Below are 20259 nucleotides of genomic sequence, written 5' to 3'. Positions count from 1 at the left end.
GTTCTTTGTTCCTAACTTCCTTATTTTTGCAATCATCTTCCCCAAGCCCCAAACTTCACACTTTATTCTTTGCTCCTCAATTGGTTGCCATGTCCTATTCATGTTTTTCCTCCTTTCTAAGCTTCTGCCACCACCAGAAGATCAAATTCTCAGTATACCTCATTTGAGTATGTAGTCACGTCAATTCTCTTATCCATTCTAGCCACAACTACCAGATTAATGTGCATAAAGCAAAGTTCTGACCACAACAGTGTCACACTTTCAAATCACCTTCCAAATCTGCCTGGCATCTAGCAAATGAAGGAGAAGCAGTATTAAGGGTCTTTGAAAGGTTTTTCAGAACATATCCGAAAGAGGTCTCTCCCTACATTCTGAGACAATAGTGGGAGAGCACTGGCAAAGGGAACCTGGATTTGAGAGGGAGGAAGAGAACCACCTAAGTTTTGGTAACAGACAAATGTTATATCTTTCCTGCTAGGATGATTCTGAGACCAACTCCAATTCTCAGGTTCTCCACAAATGGAAATCCATGCAGCAGTCTAGGACTAACAGCAGCCAGTAACATAAAACCCAGTAAGTAAATGTTGTCCACTCAGAGGAAAGTATACCCAGAACTGTTGGAACTGTCTACCCAAGACTCAAAAGAAGAATGGAAAACCAGATGGTAGATAGTATCTCTACCATCTCGTTATTTAATTTTGGGTGGGGGCAGGTGGGGAAGAATCCATGCACTAAATAAATAGGCTGCTTTCTTCACTGTTCAGGGGTTGTTATTAAATGTGGGTGGGGTGGGGCTTAAGTTGGTTGAATTCTGCAAATGAATTAAGCAGAACTGAAATAGGTTTTGCAGTTGGTTGAAATTAGCCAAATACAACAGGCTCCAATCCACTTTCCTGTTTCACCTTCCTTCACAACAGTCATGTAATGTTCGGACAGGATCATCGGACACATAAGATCCAGAGGGCCCCTGTTTGTACTACACTCTATGATTATGATGTCCTCCTCGATAGTTCCAAGGGTGAAAACCTTTCCATTGCAAATAACAAGATTCCCTTAAGCAGATGGGGAATGTTGTGACCTTTATAGTGTGCTCTGCCATATAGTTATTTGCACACTATGCCAATCTCCCACAGTAAACCTTGAATACTTTATTCATCTTGTTCAAAGCTGGCAAGAGATGCTTTAAAATGTATAATTAAATTACTTTCCTACATAAGAAAAGAATCGAGCGGGGAGAAAATAAGACACATGCAAAGCATCGGACACACACGCCTTGCAACAGTTCCGATCAAGGCAAACGCACCAGACCCTGTTTTCCGCCTCAAATGTGAGATAGAAGGCACTTAGCCCCGAGTGCCACTCGCTTCCCCGGGACAAGGACACACTCAGCATGAGGAGTGGAGTTTCACCAGTTGCTCAACCAGGCTCGGCGCAACGCGCTTCCTCTTTCTCCTGCTCCGCTCCAGTCAAGGCGGCCAATCCGGGCCCACGACACCTGCCCTGAGATATCTTCGGCTAACCAGCACTTCCGGACCCAGGCTCCACAGGGTGCTCTTCACCCGGGCAGCACGCCTCGCCCGAAACCCGAGAAACAGGCAGCCCCTACTTATTCCCCACAAGGGGTTCCAGTGTCCCCGCCCCGCCGCGCCCCGCTCATCCTCGAGGACGCCGGCTCGGCGGCCCGGAAGGCGACAAAGGGCCGAGCCCGCGGCCGACCATGTCGACACTGGATGAGGGGCGCTTTACTCTCTCCCCGGACTCCCCGTCACGCACCTACTCCCTCTTCGCCGCCACCGCCTACGACTGCCCACAGTCGAAGTTCCTTCGCGAGAACGGCTGTTTTGTTTCCGATGTGAAATCTCGGCCTCAGGAGCCGCCTGGCGCAGGCCCCGCCCCCAAGGCTGCACTGCTGTCGTCATTTCCGGCTCTGGCGTCGTTGGCGGCCGGCCCGCGGCAGGAGGGGCGGGGCCCAGAGAGGCGCGGCGGGGCCGAGAGGGAAGGAGTGCAGCTTGCCGATGGTGCGCGCGGGTTGTGAGGGAAGCCCTCCACTCCAGCTGGCCTCGGACCTGGACGAACCCGCCAAAATGAGCTTTGAGGTTGTCAGGGATCCGAGACAGGTTTTGAGCCGGACCAAAATTTCTACTGAGCCCAGCGTGTGCTTCTCTCAGCCAACAAGTTATTGCATCTTAAACCGAACGTTTCTTTCATTTCTCAGTACGTATTACCTATTTGTAGTGTTTCTCAATATGTATCAGCTGCACCACAATCGGGTATGCTAATAAAATCGCAAATACCTGTGCCCTCTGCCCCCTGACTCAGTGAATCAAAACTTCTGGCGGATGAAGCGAACCTGATAAACTGCATTTTAAACAAACATCGTTTAGAATTCTTGGTCTCCTAAATGATAAGCTTCCAGGAGGAAATTTCTTATTTTTGTAATCCCAAAACCAGAGTATCTGGCACACAATTAGTTGCTCAATGGTCACCTACCACTCTGTGCAGGAGAATCTAAGTCATTGACCCAACTAATGTGTGAGGTGGTAGACTTGGGAGTGTCATTTAATTCAAACAACATACGGCTTGAGAAGAATTTTTATTCATTTTTGTTTATAGAAATTATCTTTCCTTCCTGTGCATTTTTTATGGCCATTCCTAATTTGGCCTTCATATGAGTCAGGTAATAAAATTAAAGGTAAAGATCTGTCAAATAACGATGAAAATATAAACCTTCAAATGCAAATAAACATTTCAGTAATTTAACATAAAAAAAAACAACTACCAGTTTACCAAAAATTATATGCTTGCTTTGGTCCACAGTATGAATGTAACAGTAACAGTTCCTGGGTTTGAAATACATGTGAACCTCCCAGTTTTCTTGTCAATACCTAGACTGCCTATTTTGGATTCCTTCTCATAATCCTTTATATCCAATAACATTCACAAATCAATTTTACCATCTTTTGCTGAGCAAAAACTATTTCTCAACTTCATACTATTAATAGAAGGCTTAAGTATGATCTGGAAAAATTTGGAAGCATTTTGACATAAAACATCTCCACAGTTTCTGGACAGAACATTCATAGAACTCATTAGATAGAGCGGGGTAAGTCTGTCTCATATACACAGAAGTATACCTGCTTACATTTGCATTAAAAAAATTTTTTTTTCTTTTTTTTTTTTTATCCTCACCCGAGGACATTTTTCCATTTTTTGTTCAGGTAGAGTGGGAGGGAGGGAGAGGAAGAGAGAGAGAGAAACATCGATGTGAAGGGACACATCGAGTGGCTGCCACCTCGAGTGGCTGCCACCCGGACGACCAACCAGGGCCGGGGACAAACTGCATCCGAGGTACGTGCCCTTAGCGGGAACCGAACCCGGGTCTCTCTGGACCACAGGCCGACTCTCCAACCGCTGAGCCAAACCGGCCAGGGCATTAAAAATTTTCTTTAACTTCATATGAAAGGGGAAAAAAAAGTGTTTAGTCCAATTGGACTCTCAAGCTCAGTTTTCTTACTTTGTCCATCACATCTAATATTTGTGCCCCATGAACACCTGAAACAGCACTCTCCACAAAGTAATCGTTGTTAGCCTCTACAATTACAGCAAATTTATCAGAAAGCACTATGACAAAGATTCAGACTAATAACATAAAGTTCTCTAAGGAAGAAATCTCCTGGGACTGGCTAGGTACAAAGCCTGTAACATTCAAGTTGTTCTCAGGGATTATTTTTGGATGATTATATTCATGAACATACAGAATAGATATCTGTTTATTTGCCTCAAAAATGTTTTTCTCCTAAAAATATACTTAAAAAGAAAGTTAAGCTTCATTTATGTTCTGTTAGGATAAAAATACTATTATAGATACCTTAAACTGCTAATCAAGTATAGTCCTTGGATCAGTTAACATTGGCATCAGCATCATCTACCTCAGGCCCCACCCTAGCACCACTAAACCAGAGTCTGCATTTTAACTAGATTCCTTAAGTGATTTTGGTGCACATTCAAGTTTGATTAAAAAAAAAAAACTTAAAATAACTTATCTTTCCTCCTGTAAACAGATATACCTATTTTACATTATTTATAGTGTCAAATGAGGAAAAAGCATATTGGTTTTCTAGCTGCTGAACTTTCATATCATTTTATAACTTGAATGGCCAATATGGATTAAGCAAGGTTTCCAAACTGAAATTAAATTATGGGCAAATGGTAAAAACCCAGACAGCTCAAGTAATTTAGTAGGAATTTTATGTGTATTCTCCCAAACACTACAATACCCCATTATGTGTGCAATTTATATGTAAATCTAAAAAACAAGAAACTCTGAAAACCGTATAAATTTGGTGGCAAAACCTGACTTGAACTGACACCAAGCTGTTAATGTAATGATTTTTAACCCAATGACTGTGATCGATCATTCCCACTCAGAAATGTTAATGTATGAACTTGGATTCTGAGGCAAATCTCTCTGGAGGTGTTTTGCAGTACATGGTATGTTTCCCCACGGGTTTCAGATATGGGCCCTTTTAGAAAAATACAGAGGAAGAGCAGGAACAAGGGAAATTAATGCCAATGTTGACTAAAAATGACTTAATACGATGCCTTAGAAGTAGTAACATGGTAAGAGAAGACTGGCAAAATAAGGCTCGAACAAGGTGTTCGGCTGAGGGTCAACATGAGAAAAGGCTAGTAAATGAATCTGTAAATGTCAAGGAGCATGTTTCTGAAATTTCCCATGAGAAACCAGAATTTAAAATATTATAACACTAAAAGGGGATTTATCTCCATAGACATACAGATGAACCCAAAATGAGGTAAATGGCCTCTTTGACCTTTAGTTAACTAATACTCAGAGAAATCAATTCAGCCCATTATTTTCAAGTTTCTAGTATGCACCGCACAGTTACAACATGCCACTTATTAATAATTCTCTGAAAGAATGAGTCTCCGAGATCAAATATATACATTTTTAATATTTGAAATATTTACATAATGGAACCATGTCATGGGGTCCAATGTTAAGAACAGTGTTTCCAAATGTCCTCTTAAGATGTAAAAAAATCTAGTTAACTCAACCTCAGTTATGCTTTATCTTCCTATTCCCAATCTTTATCTTTCTTTTAAATAAATACTCAGACATGAATAGCTGCACCTACTTTAAGAACTGTTTAAAACTTGTTACATTTTCAGTTAATTTTGCTCCCTGATGAAGTTCTGATCTACAATAAAGAAAGCCCCATGTGTGTTTCTTAACACCATCAATGTATTTTTAAACTTTGAGGAGCAGAGGTAAACAAGGTGTGTGCTTGCATATACACACAAGCTTTACAAAATAAAAATGAAAACAAAAAATTAGTGGTAACCGCCTTAAATGATTTACTTTATCCTTAAAAATAAGATGTAAACTTTTGTAAAACATCATGCTGAAATTCTACTGTATTTTGTCAAACTTTCTTAGTCTGTAAAATTGCCTAATTTTATCTTTTGTTTTTAAAAGGTTTTTTCATTTTTGCGTTTTGAATTTTTTTAAACAAAGGGGTACACCAAAATTAAACTGACCAATCAGTGCAAAAATGCATTAAATAAAGCTCTCCAGAATCTAAGGATCTGCCTCATTTCTGAACAATAAAATTAGGGAGCAGGGGAACCACTGATTCACACTCCCTTACAAGAGAGGCCGAAGCAGCCAGCTATCAACAGGAAAACCTCATTCTGTTTAATAGATTTGTTTGTTTCTTGCCATAAGAGAGTATCATGCTCTGGGAGACTATTAACCTAATTATCCCAGACATTTGGATTGGCACAATACCATATTTCCTTTACAATTATAGTTTTCAATTAGAAAATGTTTAAGGGAGCCCTCCAAAGCAAATCAGGGAAAATACGTTTTTATCATACATTCACACAAACACATTCATACAGAGATAAAATAGGGATGGACGGCCTGCTAGTTTTTACACTCTAATTTTAAATTTTAAATTTTATGCCTTTATGTAAGTTTGCCAATTCTGATCAAGGGGGGAAGGGTAACAGATGTGGCTGGTACTCTTTCAATTAAAATTGTTCATGTTGGTTCCTATATAGTACAGTTCAATATTAAGTGCAATTCTGCAAAAGAATTAGGGAGTCATTTTAATATTTACAAGGAACAAATCAGCAGAACAAGATTATATCAGATAGGCTGTATACAGTAGCTGTGGCTTATAAAACATACCAGTAATTTGTACCTGGTGAGTATAAAGAGAACCAAGGTAGCATTTAGATGTCTTTACAACCAAGGGAGTACACAGGGCATCAACAAATTGGAGGACAAAAAAAAAAAAATTCACATTTTCTACATTAAAAAAAATTACAGATCTCACAACTGTCTCTGAAGACAAAAAAAATTTTCAAAGTCCTTTGAAGGATGAGAAAGAAGATATCTGAAATGGAACTCTAAATGTAGAGAGAGTTTTACTTCACAAGACCAATTTTTTTGGCTTCTGTTTCATATATCAATAATCTCCACATTTTGACTATAAAAACTTCGGCTTCTTCATCAAGTACCTAGAAGAAAAAAAGAAAAAAACAGTAACATATGTAAGATAAGCAACCAGCATCTCCCAACAATTGTGACTGGTATAAAAAGGACTTTTATCTACTGACAAGCACTTACTTTCAATAAAATGACCTGAAAGAAATCTGTCTAGTGTGAGAAATGTATTAAGTAGTACATGTAAATTACATTAAAAAAAAGCATTCAGCAAAATTCCACAGTTTACTGAAAACTGACACCACAGTACTTTCTTTTTTTTTTATCCTCACCCGAGGACATTTTTCCATTTACTGTTCAGACAGAGTGGGAGGGAGAGAGAGGAAGAGAGAGAGAGAAACATCAATGTGAAAGGGGCACATCGATTGGCTGCCACTCGCACGACCCAACCAGGGCCGGGGACAAACTGCAACCAAGATACATGCCCTTAGTGGGAACCAAACCCAGGTCTCTCTGGACTGCAGGCTGACGCTCTAACTGCTGAGCCAAACTGGCCAGGGCCACAGTACTTTCTTGATGCAACTTTTATTCTAACTTTTATCTTTACAAATACTACATTTATACATGTTTTGAAAAACTATATCCTAACGAATAATTTTGTTAGAGTATCATGTTTACCATCCACCAAAACAACCTTACAATCTTAGTATTTATGGAGTCTTAAAATTTATGTATGTGACACTGAATTAAATATTATATGAGAATATATGTAAAGCATTAAATAGAGTGTCTGAGATACAGTAAATAAAGTAAAGTGAACACTGTCATCACTGCAAAGGAACACACTACTAAATAAATGGTTGTATCCCTTGCAAATGAACAAATCAAATTATCTTCCTATCTACGTATAAGTTAGGTGCATCATGTCCTCACCACTACCCCTGTTCTCATCTCACACACACACAGCCAGCCCTCTGTATCAGAGCTGCAGTGAGTTAAAATGGAATATCATGCTTCTTTCGTCAGGAAGCAGCTATTACTAAATTTCAGGGTATCACTGCCATGATTTGAGGCCTAATGTTACCAGTTTAGGTTAGGAGTTAAGCAAACCAGATCTCTAGCTAAACTACTTATGTTCAAATACCACTTCTACCTCTTACTAGTTACATGCCCTTGGTTGAGTTACATAACCACAAACTGCTTCTCAGTTTTATCATCTGTAAAATGAAGGAAACAGTACCTACATCATAGCGGTTCATAATTTAAAATTCAAGTATGTTTTCGTTTTTTTTTTGGTACGTGCCTCTAGCAGGAACCAAACCCGGGACTCTCTGGTCCGCTGGCCAATGCTCCAACCGCTGAGCCAAACCGGGCAGGGCTGTATAAAGTGCTTTGAAGAGTACCTAATACCTATGTAATCAATCAGTAAGTATCTAAAAGCAGCCATAAATTTTGACTTTTGAAAAAATTTCCTAAATTTATTGATGACTAAGAACTTTTCACCAAACTTTTATGAGCCAGACCTGACCAGAAAGCAGTTCAAGAGAACTATGCTGCAACTCTAATATGGAAACCATACCATAGAAATACAGATAGAGGCACAAAATGCAAACAAAGTTCATTAATTTATATAAAATGAGGAAAGGCACAATTTGAAAAAGTCCTATTTTTAATAAGAGCAAATACTACTTGAGCTAAAAATTCAACCTCATTTATACCAGAAATATTTAGAGGGTCCATGAGCTTATACCAAAACTGGCTGACAACACTAGCTCATTGGTTTCCTTCCTTCCTGTGATAAACAATGAGCCAGAAAAGAATCAAAACCATATAAGTGGTTAAGCAGTAAAGAGTCTAGGAATACTTCAAATATAAAAATATTTCAAAAGATCAAATTAATTAACACTGACACAAGGCATCTTCACTGACAGTGATTATAACTGTATGAAGAACAAAATCTATAACAGACTTTTAAAAAAATTCCTTAACTCAAGCCCAAGTATGAAAGCCTCTCTCTATCCCAAGGAAAACCTTTTAAACAGGGTGGAAGGTCACGGAATTTCAGATTCTATTCCCAATGATTGGGATCTACTCACATGTCTCCTTTCATAAGACTCAGCATTATAGAGCCAACAAACATTTCACAAATGTTTTATCCAGAAATCTAAACAGACCCCCTGATCTGGCTGGGCAGCAGAAAATGTCCTCTGGGTTTAGACATCATATAGTACCTGGACACGAACCAGCTCAATCTTAGGGCTTCTTTAGGTCAGGCACCTCACTATATCCCACCCTGACAACTTTGCAGCTCAAACATTGCAGTTCCCCCAGTCACCTTTCTTCTTATATAATATTAGATTTTTTTCTTCCTCCCTGACTCTTCTTCCAATTGCTACCTTCCCACTCTGTCCTGTGGACCCCTGCACTTTTTATACTAACTGTACCTATACTCAACTACTTTCATTGACACATCCCCTAATCCTGACACTCCAATAGCCTTTTCAGAAAGTTCCTCACTTTCAAATCATTAGTCTCCCCAGGAGAGGGGAAGCTACTGGTTCTTTACTGATTTCATCCTTGTAAACAGTATCTCTATTCAGGTTCATGAGATTACACTATACCACCCCTATACCCCAATAGCAGCTGTCTAGCAAATGCCTAGTCTTTCACCCATCAGATGAAAGAAGCAATCTGGCAACTGATTCCCATTATTTCCCTCCAATCCCAATCCTAATATGCAGTAATTTCAATTTCTAGTTGTATAACCCAGGCTTAAAGTTTGTCAAAATCATTTTAAAAAATGACATCAGCCCTGGCCCATTTTCTCAGTGGTTAGAGCATCAGGCCATGGACCAAAGGGTCGCAGGCTCCATTCCCAGTCAAGGTCAAGGGCAGGTACCTGGGTTGCAGGTTTGATCCCTGGCCCTGGGGCCATGTGGGAAGCAACTAATTGAGTGTCTCTCTCATATGGATGTCCCCCTCTCTCTTGCCCCCTTCCATTTCCCTCCCATTCCAATCTTAAAAAAAAAAAAAATTAATGGAGAAATATCCTCAGGTGATGATTAACCCCCGCCACCCAAAAAGACATCATGTCCAGCCAGTGTGGCTCAGTGGCTAAGCGTCACCCCATGGACCAAGTGTTCGCCAGTCTGATTCCCAAGTTGGCACATGCCCAGGTTGTGGGCTTGATCCTCAGTAGAGGGCGTGCAAAAGGCAACCAACTGATGTTTTTCTCCCTTCCTCTCTAAAAATCAATAAAAAGATATTAAAAAAAAAAAAATAGATATCACTCTGTCCTGCTCTAGCAGCTCAATTGGTTGGAACTTCATCCCACATATTGAAAGGTTGTAAGTTTGATTCCTGGTCAGGACACACACCTAGGTTTTGAGTTTGTTTCCCAGTCAAGGAGCATGCGGAAATCAATGCCTGCCTGCCTGCCTGTCTCTTTCTCTCTCTCAAAAACCAAACAAAAAACCCCCACAAAATAATGTCCTCAAGTAAGCTTTTAAAAAATAAAAAAGAGAAACATCTGTAACCAAAAAAATTTAATTAAAAAAAAAAAGACATCACTCTGCCCCCCCCCCCCCATCTGTCCCATAGCCATATTTGCCATTATCTGGACTGATCTACCACTTGTATTTTTAAACATTCTACTCTCTGACTGTAACTCCTCAATCCAGTTGTTTCATTCCAACACAATTTCCACAACTTCATTGGTCCCACAAGTACTGATTCAAACTACCAGCCCTATTCCAATAGTATTTCCTTCTCTTTTCTTGAGGTTCATAATCCATTCAACAATCACTCTTTCACCTTACCATCAATACTCTTCCTCCTTCTTCTTCTCAAAAAATCACAATGTTAGATAAATGCAACCACTGACTATACTGTAATACCCAAATTAAATGCAATTTGGAATTTGATGTTTGACCACTTCCAACCCAACATTACCTGTTCAAATGACAACACAGTTGTACAATCTTCAAGTCTCAATTTAGATGGTAATTCCTGTGATGCTTTCCATACCTACTCTCAATACCAGGAGATGCTCTATCTCCTCTGCCCCTTTCCACATATTCCCATTATAGCAAGTATATTATATTTGGATATCAATATTGGTACACCTGTCTCCCTGATAGTTCAAGGGCAGCTATCCCACATTATTCTTCTTCTAACACATTACTTTACCCAGTAAGCACTTAATAAATGTTCTCTAAATGTAGTGATAGGTCTAGGACCCACACAAACACAAAAGGTAGAAGAGGAGAGAGACTAGTCAAACCTTGCTGCGGGTGCCTTTATCCTCTTTTAATATATAGTCCAATTTTAATTCAAAGTTATAAAAAGATTCTGGAACCAAATTAGAAAATCAATTAAACTCAGAAGTTAAGTTGTTCAAATAGATATTAATAACAGCCCTAACCAGGTAACTCAGAGTATTGTACCGATACACCAAGGTTGAGGGTTCGATCAGGGCACATACAAGAATCAACAAATAGCCCTGACTGGTTTGGCTCGGCGGTTAGAGCATTGGCCTGCAGACCAGAGAGTCCCAGGTTTGGTTCCTGCTAAGGCACATACTTCAGTTGCAGTTTGTCCCTGCCCTGGTTGGGGTTGTGTGAGTGGCAGCCAGTTGATGTGTCTTTCTCACATCGATGTTTCTCTCTCTCTCTTCCTCCCTCTCTACTTCACGCTCTAGCTGAAGATAAATGCAAAAAATGTCCTTGGGTGAGGATTAAAAAAAAAAGAATGAACAAATAAATGCATAAATAAGTAAAACAAATTGATGTCTCTCTCACAAATCAATAAATTAAAAAATGTATTAGGCCCAGGAAAGTGTTGTTCTGTGGTTAGAGTGTCAGCCCAAGAACAGAAGGGTAACGGGCTCAATTCCCATTCAAGAGAATACACCTGGATTGCAGGTTCAGTCCCTGGTCCAGTTGGGGTGTATGTGGGAGGCAACCAATAGCTGTATGACTCTCATATCAATGTTTCTCTCGGGTGCATGAGCTCTCTCTCTTTCTCTTTTCCTCCCTTCGTTCATCTGTCCCTTCCACTCTCTCTAAAAGTTAACAGAAGCCCTGGCTAGTTTTGCCCAGTGGTTAGAGCATCAGCCCTAGGACGAAGGGGTCACAGGTTTGATTCCCAGTCAAGGGCATGTATCTAGGTTGCAGGTTTGATCCAAGGGTCTGACCAGGGTTATGTGGGAGGTGACCAATCGATGTGCCTCTCTCATATCGATGTTTCTCTATCTCTCCCTCCCTCCCTTCTACTCTATCTGAAAATCAATGGCGCGTATCCTTGGGTGAGGATGTAACAACAACAAATTTAAATAAATAAATAAATAAATAAATAAAAGGTCAATGGAAAAAATATTCTCAGGTGAAAATTAACAAAGAAGAAAAAAAGTATTAATAACAATGATTTCTAACTTACCATGGCAACGTCATCTAAAATGCTCTGAGGTGAACTATGAGCCATTACCTAAAAGAAATAAATAATTGTCATTTTGAAAATAAAAAACAAACAAAAAAGCAAGACAGTCAAGTTAGTATGGAAATTTATTTTGGCTGAAGAATCTTTCTATAAATTCTTTTAATTCCCACCCTGGCCAGTTTTGCTCAATGGTTGGAGCATCAGCCTGAGAACAAGAGAGTCCCGGGTTTGGTTCCTGCTAGGGGTATGTACCAAAAAAAACACAAAACAAATAAATAAACAAAAAGATAAATTCTTTTAATTCCCCAAATCCCATTCTCTTCAATGAAATTTTGACACAATAACCTGAGATCTTAATCTCTATAGTATCTGTTTTCTAATTCAAATCCAAACTTACAAGTTTTAATGTTACAGTAATTACAAGTATAAAGGGCAACCTAAATCTGCTACTCCTAATGTTAAAATAGGGAGAAAAATAGCATTTCTTTAGATGTAATTAGTTTACAAAAATGCAGCACTTCTGCTGTAATAACTGTTTTATTGGAATAATATTTGTAACTTAACATTTTCTAAGGTAGTCGGGGGGTTTCAAGAAGATATGGTTATATAAAATGCTTAACACAGTAAAGCCCAGCACACAGTAATCAATCAATAAATGTTATGCTGTGAAGAAAACTATTTTGCTCCTCCTCCTCCTCCAAAGGATGGATGACAAAGAAACTAGTGACACAAGCTATCAGCCGTCTCCAGAAAACCGCCTCAACTATACTTCAGCACCATTCTAACCATTAAAACAAGAAGGGGGTGGTAAGACATTCTCAGGGGCAAGGTGAGTGCAAAATTGGCAACAGCCAGTATTTCTATCTTCTATGATCCTCTGACGGGAGAGCATGAGGCATGGAGGTCACAGGGTGGAGGGATTCATTTAGCCATGAATCTCTTAATTAAAACTGAACTATCAGGGACTTGGCCCTGCAAGATATTTAATTTTAGAAAGTGTCTAATATTTTAAATTATGAAACAAATGTTGGGGGTGGAGGGAGAAAAAGACTAACCTTAGAACAAACAAAATCAACTAATGTAGCTTCTTCTTCACCTATGTATTCTATAATTTTCTTATTAATCCATGGTCTAATTCGTCGTTCCATCAATATCTGCAAAATAAAGTACTAAAGTTACTAAATTTACAAGATTTTTTTATTACACTTACAAAAAAGTCTATAAAATTGTAATTTGTTGTAATACTAAACTATAATCTTTCACAACTATGAGTTCAAGATATATTTGCTTCTAATTTATGAAGACTGCAAATACCACCACCAATTTACCCAATAATCTACTAAATTCTCAGCAACGACAAGATTCCAGCCACATCATCACTTCTTGTTAATAGCATCAACTGAGTTTGTATGCTTTATTCAAAACCACTTACAATAAAATGATGAAATTCAATTTACTACTCACAGCATCCACAATAGACCAATCCAGGGGATAAGCAAAGAGCTCAGGTTTGGCGGTAGGAATTTTCTCAATGAGACTCTTAATGTGTTTGCGCTTTTCTTCAGTGTTTACGGTGCCTTTGGCAGCATTTTTGTCATCTTCACCATAATCCAAGGGAACCAGTTTCCTTTTTCGGGGTACATCATCACTGTCTTCATCCTCAAATTTGTTAAAGACACTATCTACAGGAAGTTTCTTTCTCTTCACAGAATTAGGTTGACCAGGACTATTGGAAGCACCTATAGTAAAAACACTATGTTAGCATGATGACTTAACTTTCAAACGTTACATTTTACAACCCACCATCCCCTCAAAAAAACAGTGCAAAATATACTTCCACATATCTCAGAGAAAGATCCCAACTATAAAAAATAACTCACTACTCACAAGTGCTAGAAAATTTAACTTTCACTTCTTCTCAGAACTCGAGGCAGCTGCAGATATAGGAGCACTAGTAGAACTATGAAAACAATAGTGAGCTAGAAAGGCATTTTCGAATATTTTTCTATCTACCTACCAAGCAGCACATATTTATTTTTTCCTTAAGGTAAACTTCAGGTGTTTGCAGAGGGAAAAATAAAGAACAAAGGAAGGAAATGCTAACATACCCAGTTTAAGACTTAGTCCTATTTTGGGCCTATGCTCTTCAGGTTGTTGTTGATCTGGCGAATTTTCATGAGGAATAATAATACCACAGGGAGACTCATCCCCAGGAGTGTTGGGGGTTGCATTGCCACTGGCAGAGGAAACAGATGGGGCAGAACTGATGGGCCTTAGAGTTGGTTTGAGACAGGGCTTCTGCTCTGGTTCTTCTTCCTCTTCCACGGGTTCCTCTCGTTTTTCTTCTTTTTCTTGCTTTTCTTCTTCCTCTTCCTCCGATTCTGGTTCTTGTTTTATTTGTGGCTGTCTGCGTCTCTCAGCCTCTTGTTCCATCTAAAACAAAAATAATCTAATTATTTCAGACTATAACTATACTCGGTTCAACTGGCTTTTTGTTTTACATTATCTTTACAAAAATCTCTATTTTTCTTTTTCATTAGGAATAATGAAAAACACTGCCTGCTTCCATAATCAGAAAGCTGAGTAAATCTGTAAAGTACGTTAAGTATTCTGTAAAGTTTAAAAATATTTTACATATATTACCATTCGTCAGTGGCTCGTATAAACTATTCACATTAACAAATGTAAATACGTAATAAATAGTTGGCTGATTCAAAATGAAAAAGTATGTTTTTATATATTATTTTAAGATATTATAACCAAAACCCTGGCTAGGTAGGCTCAGTTGGTTGGACCGTCATCCCATACACCAAAAAGGTAGCGGGTTCAAACCTCTAGTCGGGGGCATGTGTGGGAAGCAACCACAATCAATACTTCTTTCTCACATGGATGTTCCTCTCTCCCACTCTCTCTCAACCTTTCTCTTTAAAAAAAATCAGTAAAATCATGTCCTCAAGGTGAGGATTAAAAAATAAATAAATAAATAGATTCGAAGATGGAGTCCTCCAGAGTGAACAGGCCAGCCACAGTGGCTGGGAAAAGTGAATTTCATAACCAGAAGTTGAAGCTGGAGAACCAAGATTAATCAGGACTCCTCACTGTACCTGATGGTTGAAAAAAACCAGCTTTTTCCAAAGACGACAATCCCAGAGGACTCTTGTAGGAGAGCAGTTTTTGCAACTTTGTTCCCAAAATAGAGAGGCTTACTTGAAAGAGTGCTGGCCGTTGATACAGAAAGCCTTGAATGAACATGCACTGAAACTCTTAAACATACAGTATGGTTCAGGACCATACTGTACACTGGACCTTTCACTGTCTTAAAAGAGGTTCAGCCCTAGCTGGTTGTGCTCAGTGGTTAGAGCATTGGCCTGCGGACTGAAGAGTCCTGGGTTCGATCCGCCCAAGGGCGCGTACCTTGATTGCAGTTTGTCCCTGGCCCTGGTTGGGGTCCTGCGGGCAGCTACCAATCGATGTGTCTCTCTCGCATTGATGTTTCTCTCTCTCTCTCTTCCTCCCTTTCTTTTTCCCTCCCACTCTATCTGGAGCTAAATGTTGAAATATCCTCAGGTGAGAATTAAAAAAAAAAGAGGTTCAAAAAGTAGTCCTAGATACTATGAAGAATATTTAACCAATTTGTAATATTAAAACCTTAATGATTAAAGGAGAGTTAGCAAAAGATTCTAGATTAAGATTACCAACTTGGGAAAGATTTTTGCCACGGTTGAAGCATAAAAATGTGAACAAATGCAAGGAACCAAATGAAAAAAAAAAAACTGTTAATAGTATACATCGGCGGTTCTCAATCTGTGGGTTGCAACCCCTTTGGGGGTTGTCCCTTTCACAGGGGTCGCCTAAGACATAACAGTAGCAAAATTACAGTTGCAAAGTAGCAACGAAAATAATTTTATGGTTGGGAGTCACCACAAAATGAGGAACTGTATTAAAGGGCCACGGCATTAGGAAGGTTGAGAACCACAGACCTAAAGAAAATCTAGTTGTGAAACCTGAGGAAGTTTCTATTGAAACTAAAATTGATGTGGCTGCTATCAAGGAAAAGATTAAGAAAGCAAAGAATAAGAAACTGAGAGCTCTTACAGCTAAAGAAGTTAAGCTTAAAATGAAAGTAGGTAATAAAAAAAAAAGAAAGAAAAAAAAAGAAGCCTTGGACACTTTTGGTCAGTGGTTAGAGTATTGGAGCATCGGCCAACAGACCAAAGGGTCATGGGTTCAATTCCCAATCCCTGGCCTGTCAGCGTCACGCAGGAGACAACCAATCGAAGTCCCCCCCTCCCAATCTTCCTCCCTCCTATTCTATCTAAAATGAAAAAGAAGGAAAAGTACTACACACAAACAAATTAAGCTATCTCCTTTCGTAAAGGACTTTGAGATACTAGGGCAACTAATGCCTTATGTGTAAGAAGTAATCGATTACTTTTTTGGGCGTTTGTTTTGTTCTTTATAATAGTGTTTATATATTCAGCTGATATATATATATATATTTTTTTAATCCTCACCTGAGGACATTTTTCCATTTTTTGTATAGATAGAGTGGGAGGGAGGGAGAGGAAGAGAGAGAGAAACATCGACATGAAAGGGACACATCGAGTGGCTGCCACCCGCACGACCAACCAGGGCCGGGGACAAACTGCAACCGAGGTACATGCCCTTAGCGGGAACCGAACCCGGGTCTCTCTGGACCGCAGGCCGATGCTCTAACCGCTGAGCCAAACCAGCCAGGGCCAGCTGATATTTTTTAAAATCCTATCCCAAGGACACATTTTTTCCACTGATTTTCAGATATAGTAAGAGGAAGGGGAGAGAAAGAGAGACACACACCAGTTGGTTGCCTCCCACGCGATCCCAACCAGGACTGGGGATCAAACTGCAAGTGATGCACAGACTGCAAATGAACCCATAACCCTTTGGTCCTTGGGCCTATGCTCTAACAACTGAGCCAAACTGGCCAGGGTTTCAGCTCTTCTTTATAAATTTAAATTAAATTCTCTATGTGTTTTTCAAAAACTTTTTTACTAGAAAGTGGTATATATGTCTTTGTACACATTGTACCTAATCTGTTCCCAGCAGGCTTTGTCTAGCATGATGTTAGGAGTAATTTTCTAGGTTTAAGTAAAGATTTTTCAAATGTGGCTACTAGAATTATCCAAAAATTGAGTAATCTGCTGCCAGTGGTTAGTCTTTGAATATAACTATATCCCAGCATTTGGTTTTAAGGAAAATAAATGCAAATTTTTTAGTAAAAAAAACTGAATTAAAATTAAATTAAATTTTAAAAAATAAAATAAATTATACCCAGAAGTTTTATTTTAAACCAGTATATACAAGACATAAGAGTCAACTCAAACTATCAACTTGGTCATACACAATCATTTCTTCCACCTAGTTAATGGCAGAGGGTGGTAGTCACTTCTGTATGTATAAACAAAAGAAACAGGGCAATGGAAGGAATTCCTAGCAGTCTAAGGCCTATAAACAAAATATAATATTCCCCATGAAATTATTAAAGATAATAAAAAATGAGAGAATGGTAAAATCTTGGATGAATAAATCAATAATTTGTTTAAAAATAGAAAACAACAGAAATAAATATCCTAAAACATTAAAAGTCAAATCCGGCCCTGGCTGGTTTGGCTCAAGCAGCTAGAGCGTGTCTCTCTCTCCCCACCCACGGCTTCTCCCACTCACTATATCTGAAGATAAATGGAAAAACATCAAATACACTGATAAGACAATTAAAAAATATAAATATCCCAACCTAAATGTTAGAATGGTAACAATTTAAAGACTAATAATATGCCATAATGGAGACAGTATGAAAACAGACAGACATAAGGACTATAGATTGGTAAAATTCTGGATGGAAGATTATACCTGATTTAAATATATTAAAAAACCGCCCTGGCCGGTTTGGCTCAGCGGTTAGAGCGTCGGCCTGCGGTCCTGAGACCCCCGGGTTGGGTTCCCGCTAAGGGCGCGTGCCTCGGTTGCAGTTTGTCCCCGGCCCTGGTCGGTTGTGTGGGTGGCAGCCACTCGGTGTGTTCCTTTCACATCGATGTTTTTCTGTTCCTCTCTCTCCCTCCCACTCTACCTGAACAAAAAATGGAAAAATGTCCTCGGGTGAGGATAAAAATATATATATATATATATATATATTAAAAAACCTATTAGAAAAACAGCATGTAAATTATAATCCCATTTATACAATTTAAAAAGTCGTGCGGGAGGCAACCAGTCGATGTGTCTCTCTCACATCGATATTTCTCTGTCTCTCTCATCCTCCCTCTCTATCTGAAGATAAACAGAAAACTATCCCTGGGTGAGGATTTAAAAAAAAAGTAACTATAGCCTAACTGTTCTAACTATTGTGGCTCAGCAGATTAACGAGTACCATTTTGATTCCTGGTAAGTGCACACGCCTCGGTTCGATCCCCAGTAGGGGGTGTGCAGGAGGCAGCTGACTGATGTTTCTCTCTCACATGGATGTTTGTATCTCTCTTTCCCTTCCTCTCTCTCTTAGAGAAATCAGATGGGCCAGGCCAGTGGTTCAGTGGTCGGGCCAGTGGCTCAGTGGACGGGCCAGTGGCTCAGTGGATTTAGCATCAGTCCCATGAACTGAGAGGTCCTGGTCAGGGCATATGCCTGGGTTGCAGGCTCAATCCCCAGAGGCAGGGCATGCAGGAAGGAGCCAATCGATGTTCCTATCTCTCTCTCCCGTCCTCTCTAAAAAAAATAAAGAAAGAAATGAGATAGTTTTTAACCTCATTATTGTGTTCTATGTCGTCTGAACTTTCTTGGTTTTTTTTTGTTTGTTTTAGTGTTAATCCTCTCCTGAGAATATTTTTTTCATTGATTTTTTTTAGAGTGGAAGAGAAGGAGGGAGAAAGAGAAATAAAAACACCAATGTGAGAAAGACACATTGATTGGTTGCTGCATGCACTACCCCAGTAGGGTTCGGGGATCAAACCAGCATGCAACCTAGTTTCGTGCACTTGACTGGGAATCAAACCTGCGACCCTTCGATCTACCGACCTACACTCTAACAATGAGCCAAATGTGTTAGGACATGAACTTTTTTACTCATGAAAGTACTTTATTATCAACAGAAAAAATAACACTATTCGTTTTAAAAAATAAAAGGGACAGATAAGAAAACATGGTTTCTGTTAACCAACAGCAATGTGACCAGTTTAAAAAGTTGATATAAAGAATTTAGAGCATCATTAGATTCACGATATATTAAGAACTAAAAACCTTTCAGAAATTACACACTCTATTCCTAATAAGCATGAAGTATGCCACGGTCTTTTGCTTTTAAATGACAAGCTGTTTATAAAACTTCTAAACATCTTTATTTTGGAAACAAAATATTTAGGGTGGCAGTGAGAGAAGAAACACATACCACAAAAGCACAATGTAGAAAGAAGTTTCTAGCAAAATTTCATTAAAAGACATTCAACTTTGTAATACTTTACAAAAATAAAGGAGTAAGACATCTAAAATATTTTTAGAATAATAAAGTTGTAATAAACCAATACTGATGATTTGTGTAGTAACAAATTTAAAAAGTACTAATAAAGTCCAGCCGGTGTGGTTCAGTGGTTGAATGTCAACCCATGAACCAAGAGGCCGCAGATTCGATTCCTTGTCAGGACACATGCCCAGGTTGTGGGTCAAATCCCCAGTGGGGGGGGGGGGGGGGACCAGGCAGGAGGCGGCAAATCGATGTTTGCTGTCATCGATGTTCTCTCTCATCGATGTTTCTATCTCTCTTTCAAATCAATAAAGAGGGGGGGGAAAGTACTAATAGCCTCCCCAAAACAGCAAGGTTCATAGAGCATAAAAGTACATTTCCTTTATAAGCTAAACCACATCCCAGTTGGCTTAAGATGACATAATACCAATGTCACCCCAATAAATTCAATATATTAAAAAAAAGATGACCTGATGACCTTAAAAGAACACCTCTATGAATGTGATAATAACTCACCCTCTGAAGCTCTGCATCTGGATCCGGATGCCCTTCTGCCAGAAGTCGCTGCCTGATTTCCTCAAGCTCTTCCTTCTCTCTTTTCCTATCCCGTTCATCTGCTTCCATTTCCTTTTCCCTGTCACGCAACCTTTTCTGAAGAGCACTTCCTCTGCAAAAGAAAATTGTAACAGGCTTAATTTAATTCTCCATCAATTATTACACATGATATCTCAAAAAGCACTTTATTTCAATACTAAAAGCTGCACTCTATCTGACCAAAGTCTCTTAATGTTCTGTATTTGCAGAACACCCAAGACATGTGATCTCCACATGTCACTGTTTAATAAGTGAGCATGTCTTGTCA

The 20259-nt window shown here is 39.2% G+C and overlaps 2 protein-coding genes across 8 annotated transcripts in view; both read right to left on the bottom strand.

Moving 5' to 3' along the window:
- The window catches only part of PSEN1 (presenilin 1), a 56794-nt gene extending 54898 nt beyond the window's left edge, over window positions 1-1896 (bottom strand). For all 6 annotated transcript variants that reach the window (XR_004959207.1, XM_036257948.1, XM_036257938.1 and 3 more), the window contains exon 1: window positions 1774-1896. The gene's annotated coding sequence lies outside the window, so the exon portion shown is untranslated. The remainder of the gene's footprint in view (window positions 1-1773) is intronic.
- Window positions 1897-4988: 3092 nt separating this feature from the next.
- RBM25 (RNA binding motif protein 25) overlaps window positions 4989-20259 on the bottom strand; it is a 66596-nt gene continuing 51325 nt past the window's right edge. The window contains exons 14-19 of one of the 2 annotated variants that reach the window (XM_036255779.1): window positions 19914-20064; window positions 14017-14341; window positions 13373-13647; window positions 12964-13062; window positions 11909-11956; window positions 4989-6546 (exon numbers count right to left, since the gene is read on the bottom strand). In XM_036255779.1, coding sequence (XP_036111672.1) covers window positions 6454-6546; window positions 11909-11956; window positions 12964-13062; window positions 13373-13647; window positions 14017-14341; window positions 19914-20064 — 991 coding nt within the window. In that variant the 3' untranslated portion in view covers window positions 4989-6453. The remainder of the gene's footprint in view (window positions 6547-11908; window positions 11957-12963; window positions 13063-13372; window positions 13648-14016; window positions 14342-19913; window positions 20065-20259) is intronic. The other variant, XM_036255770.1, reaches the window with a different exon arrangement.

The sequence above is a fragment of the Molossus molossus genome, unplaced genomic scaffold (genome assembly GCF_014108415.1).
Source record: "Molossus molossus isolate mMolMol1 unplaced genomic scaffold, mMolMol1.p scaffold_m16_p_1, whole genome shotgun sequence".
NCBI classification, from domain to species: Eukaryota; Metazoa; Chordata; class Mammalia; order Chiroptera; family Molossidae; genus Molossus; species Molossus molossus.
The sequence above is the reverse complement of the archived record's forward strand: the minus strand, read 5'-3'. Positions and strand labels throughout refer to the sequence as shown.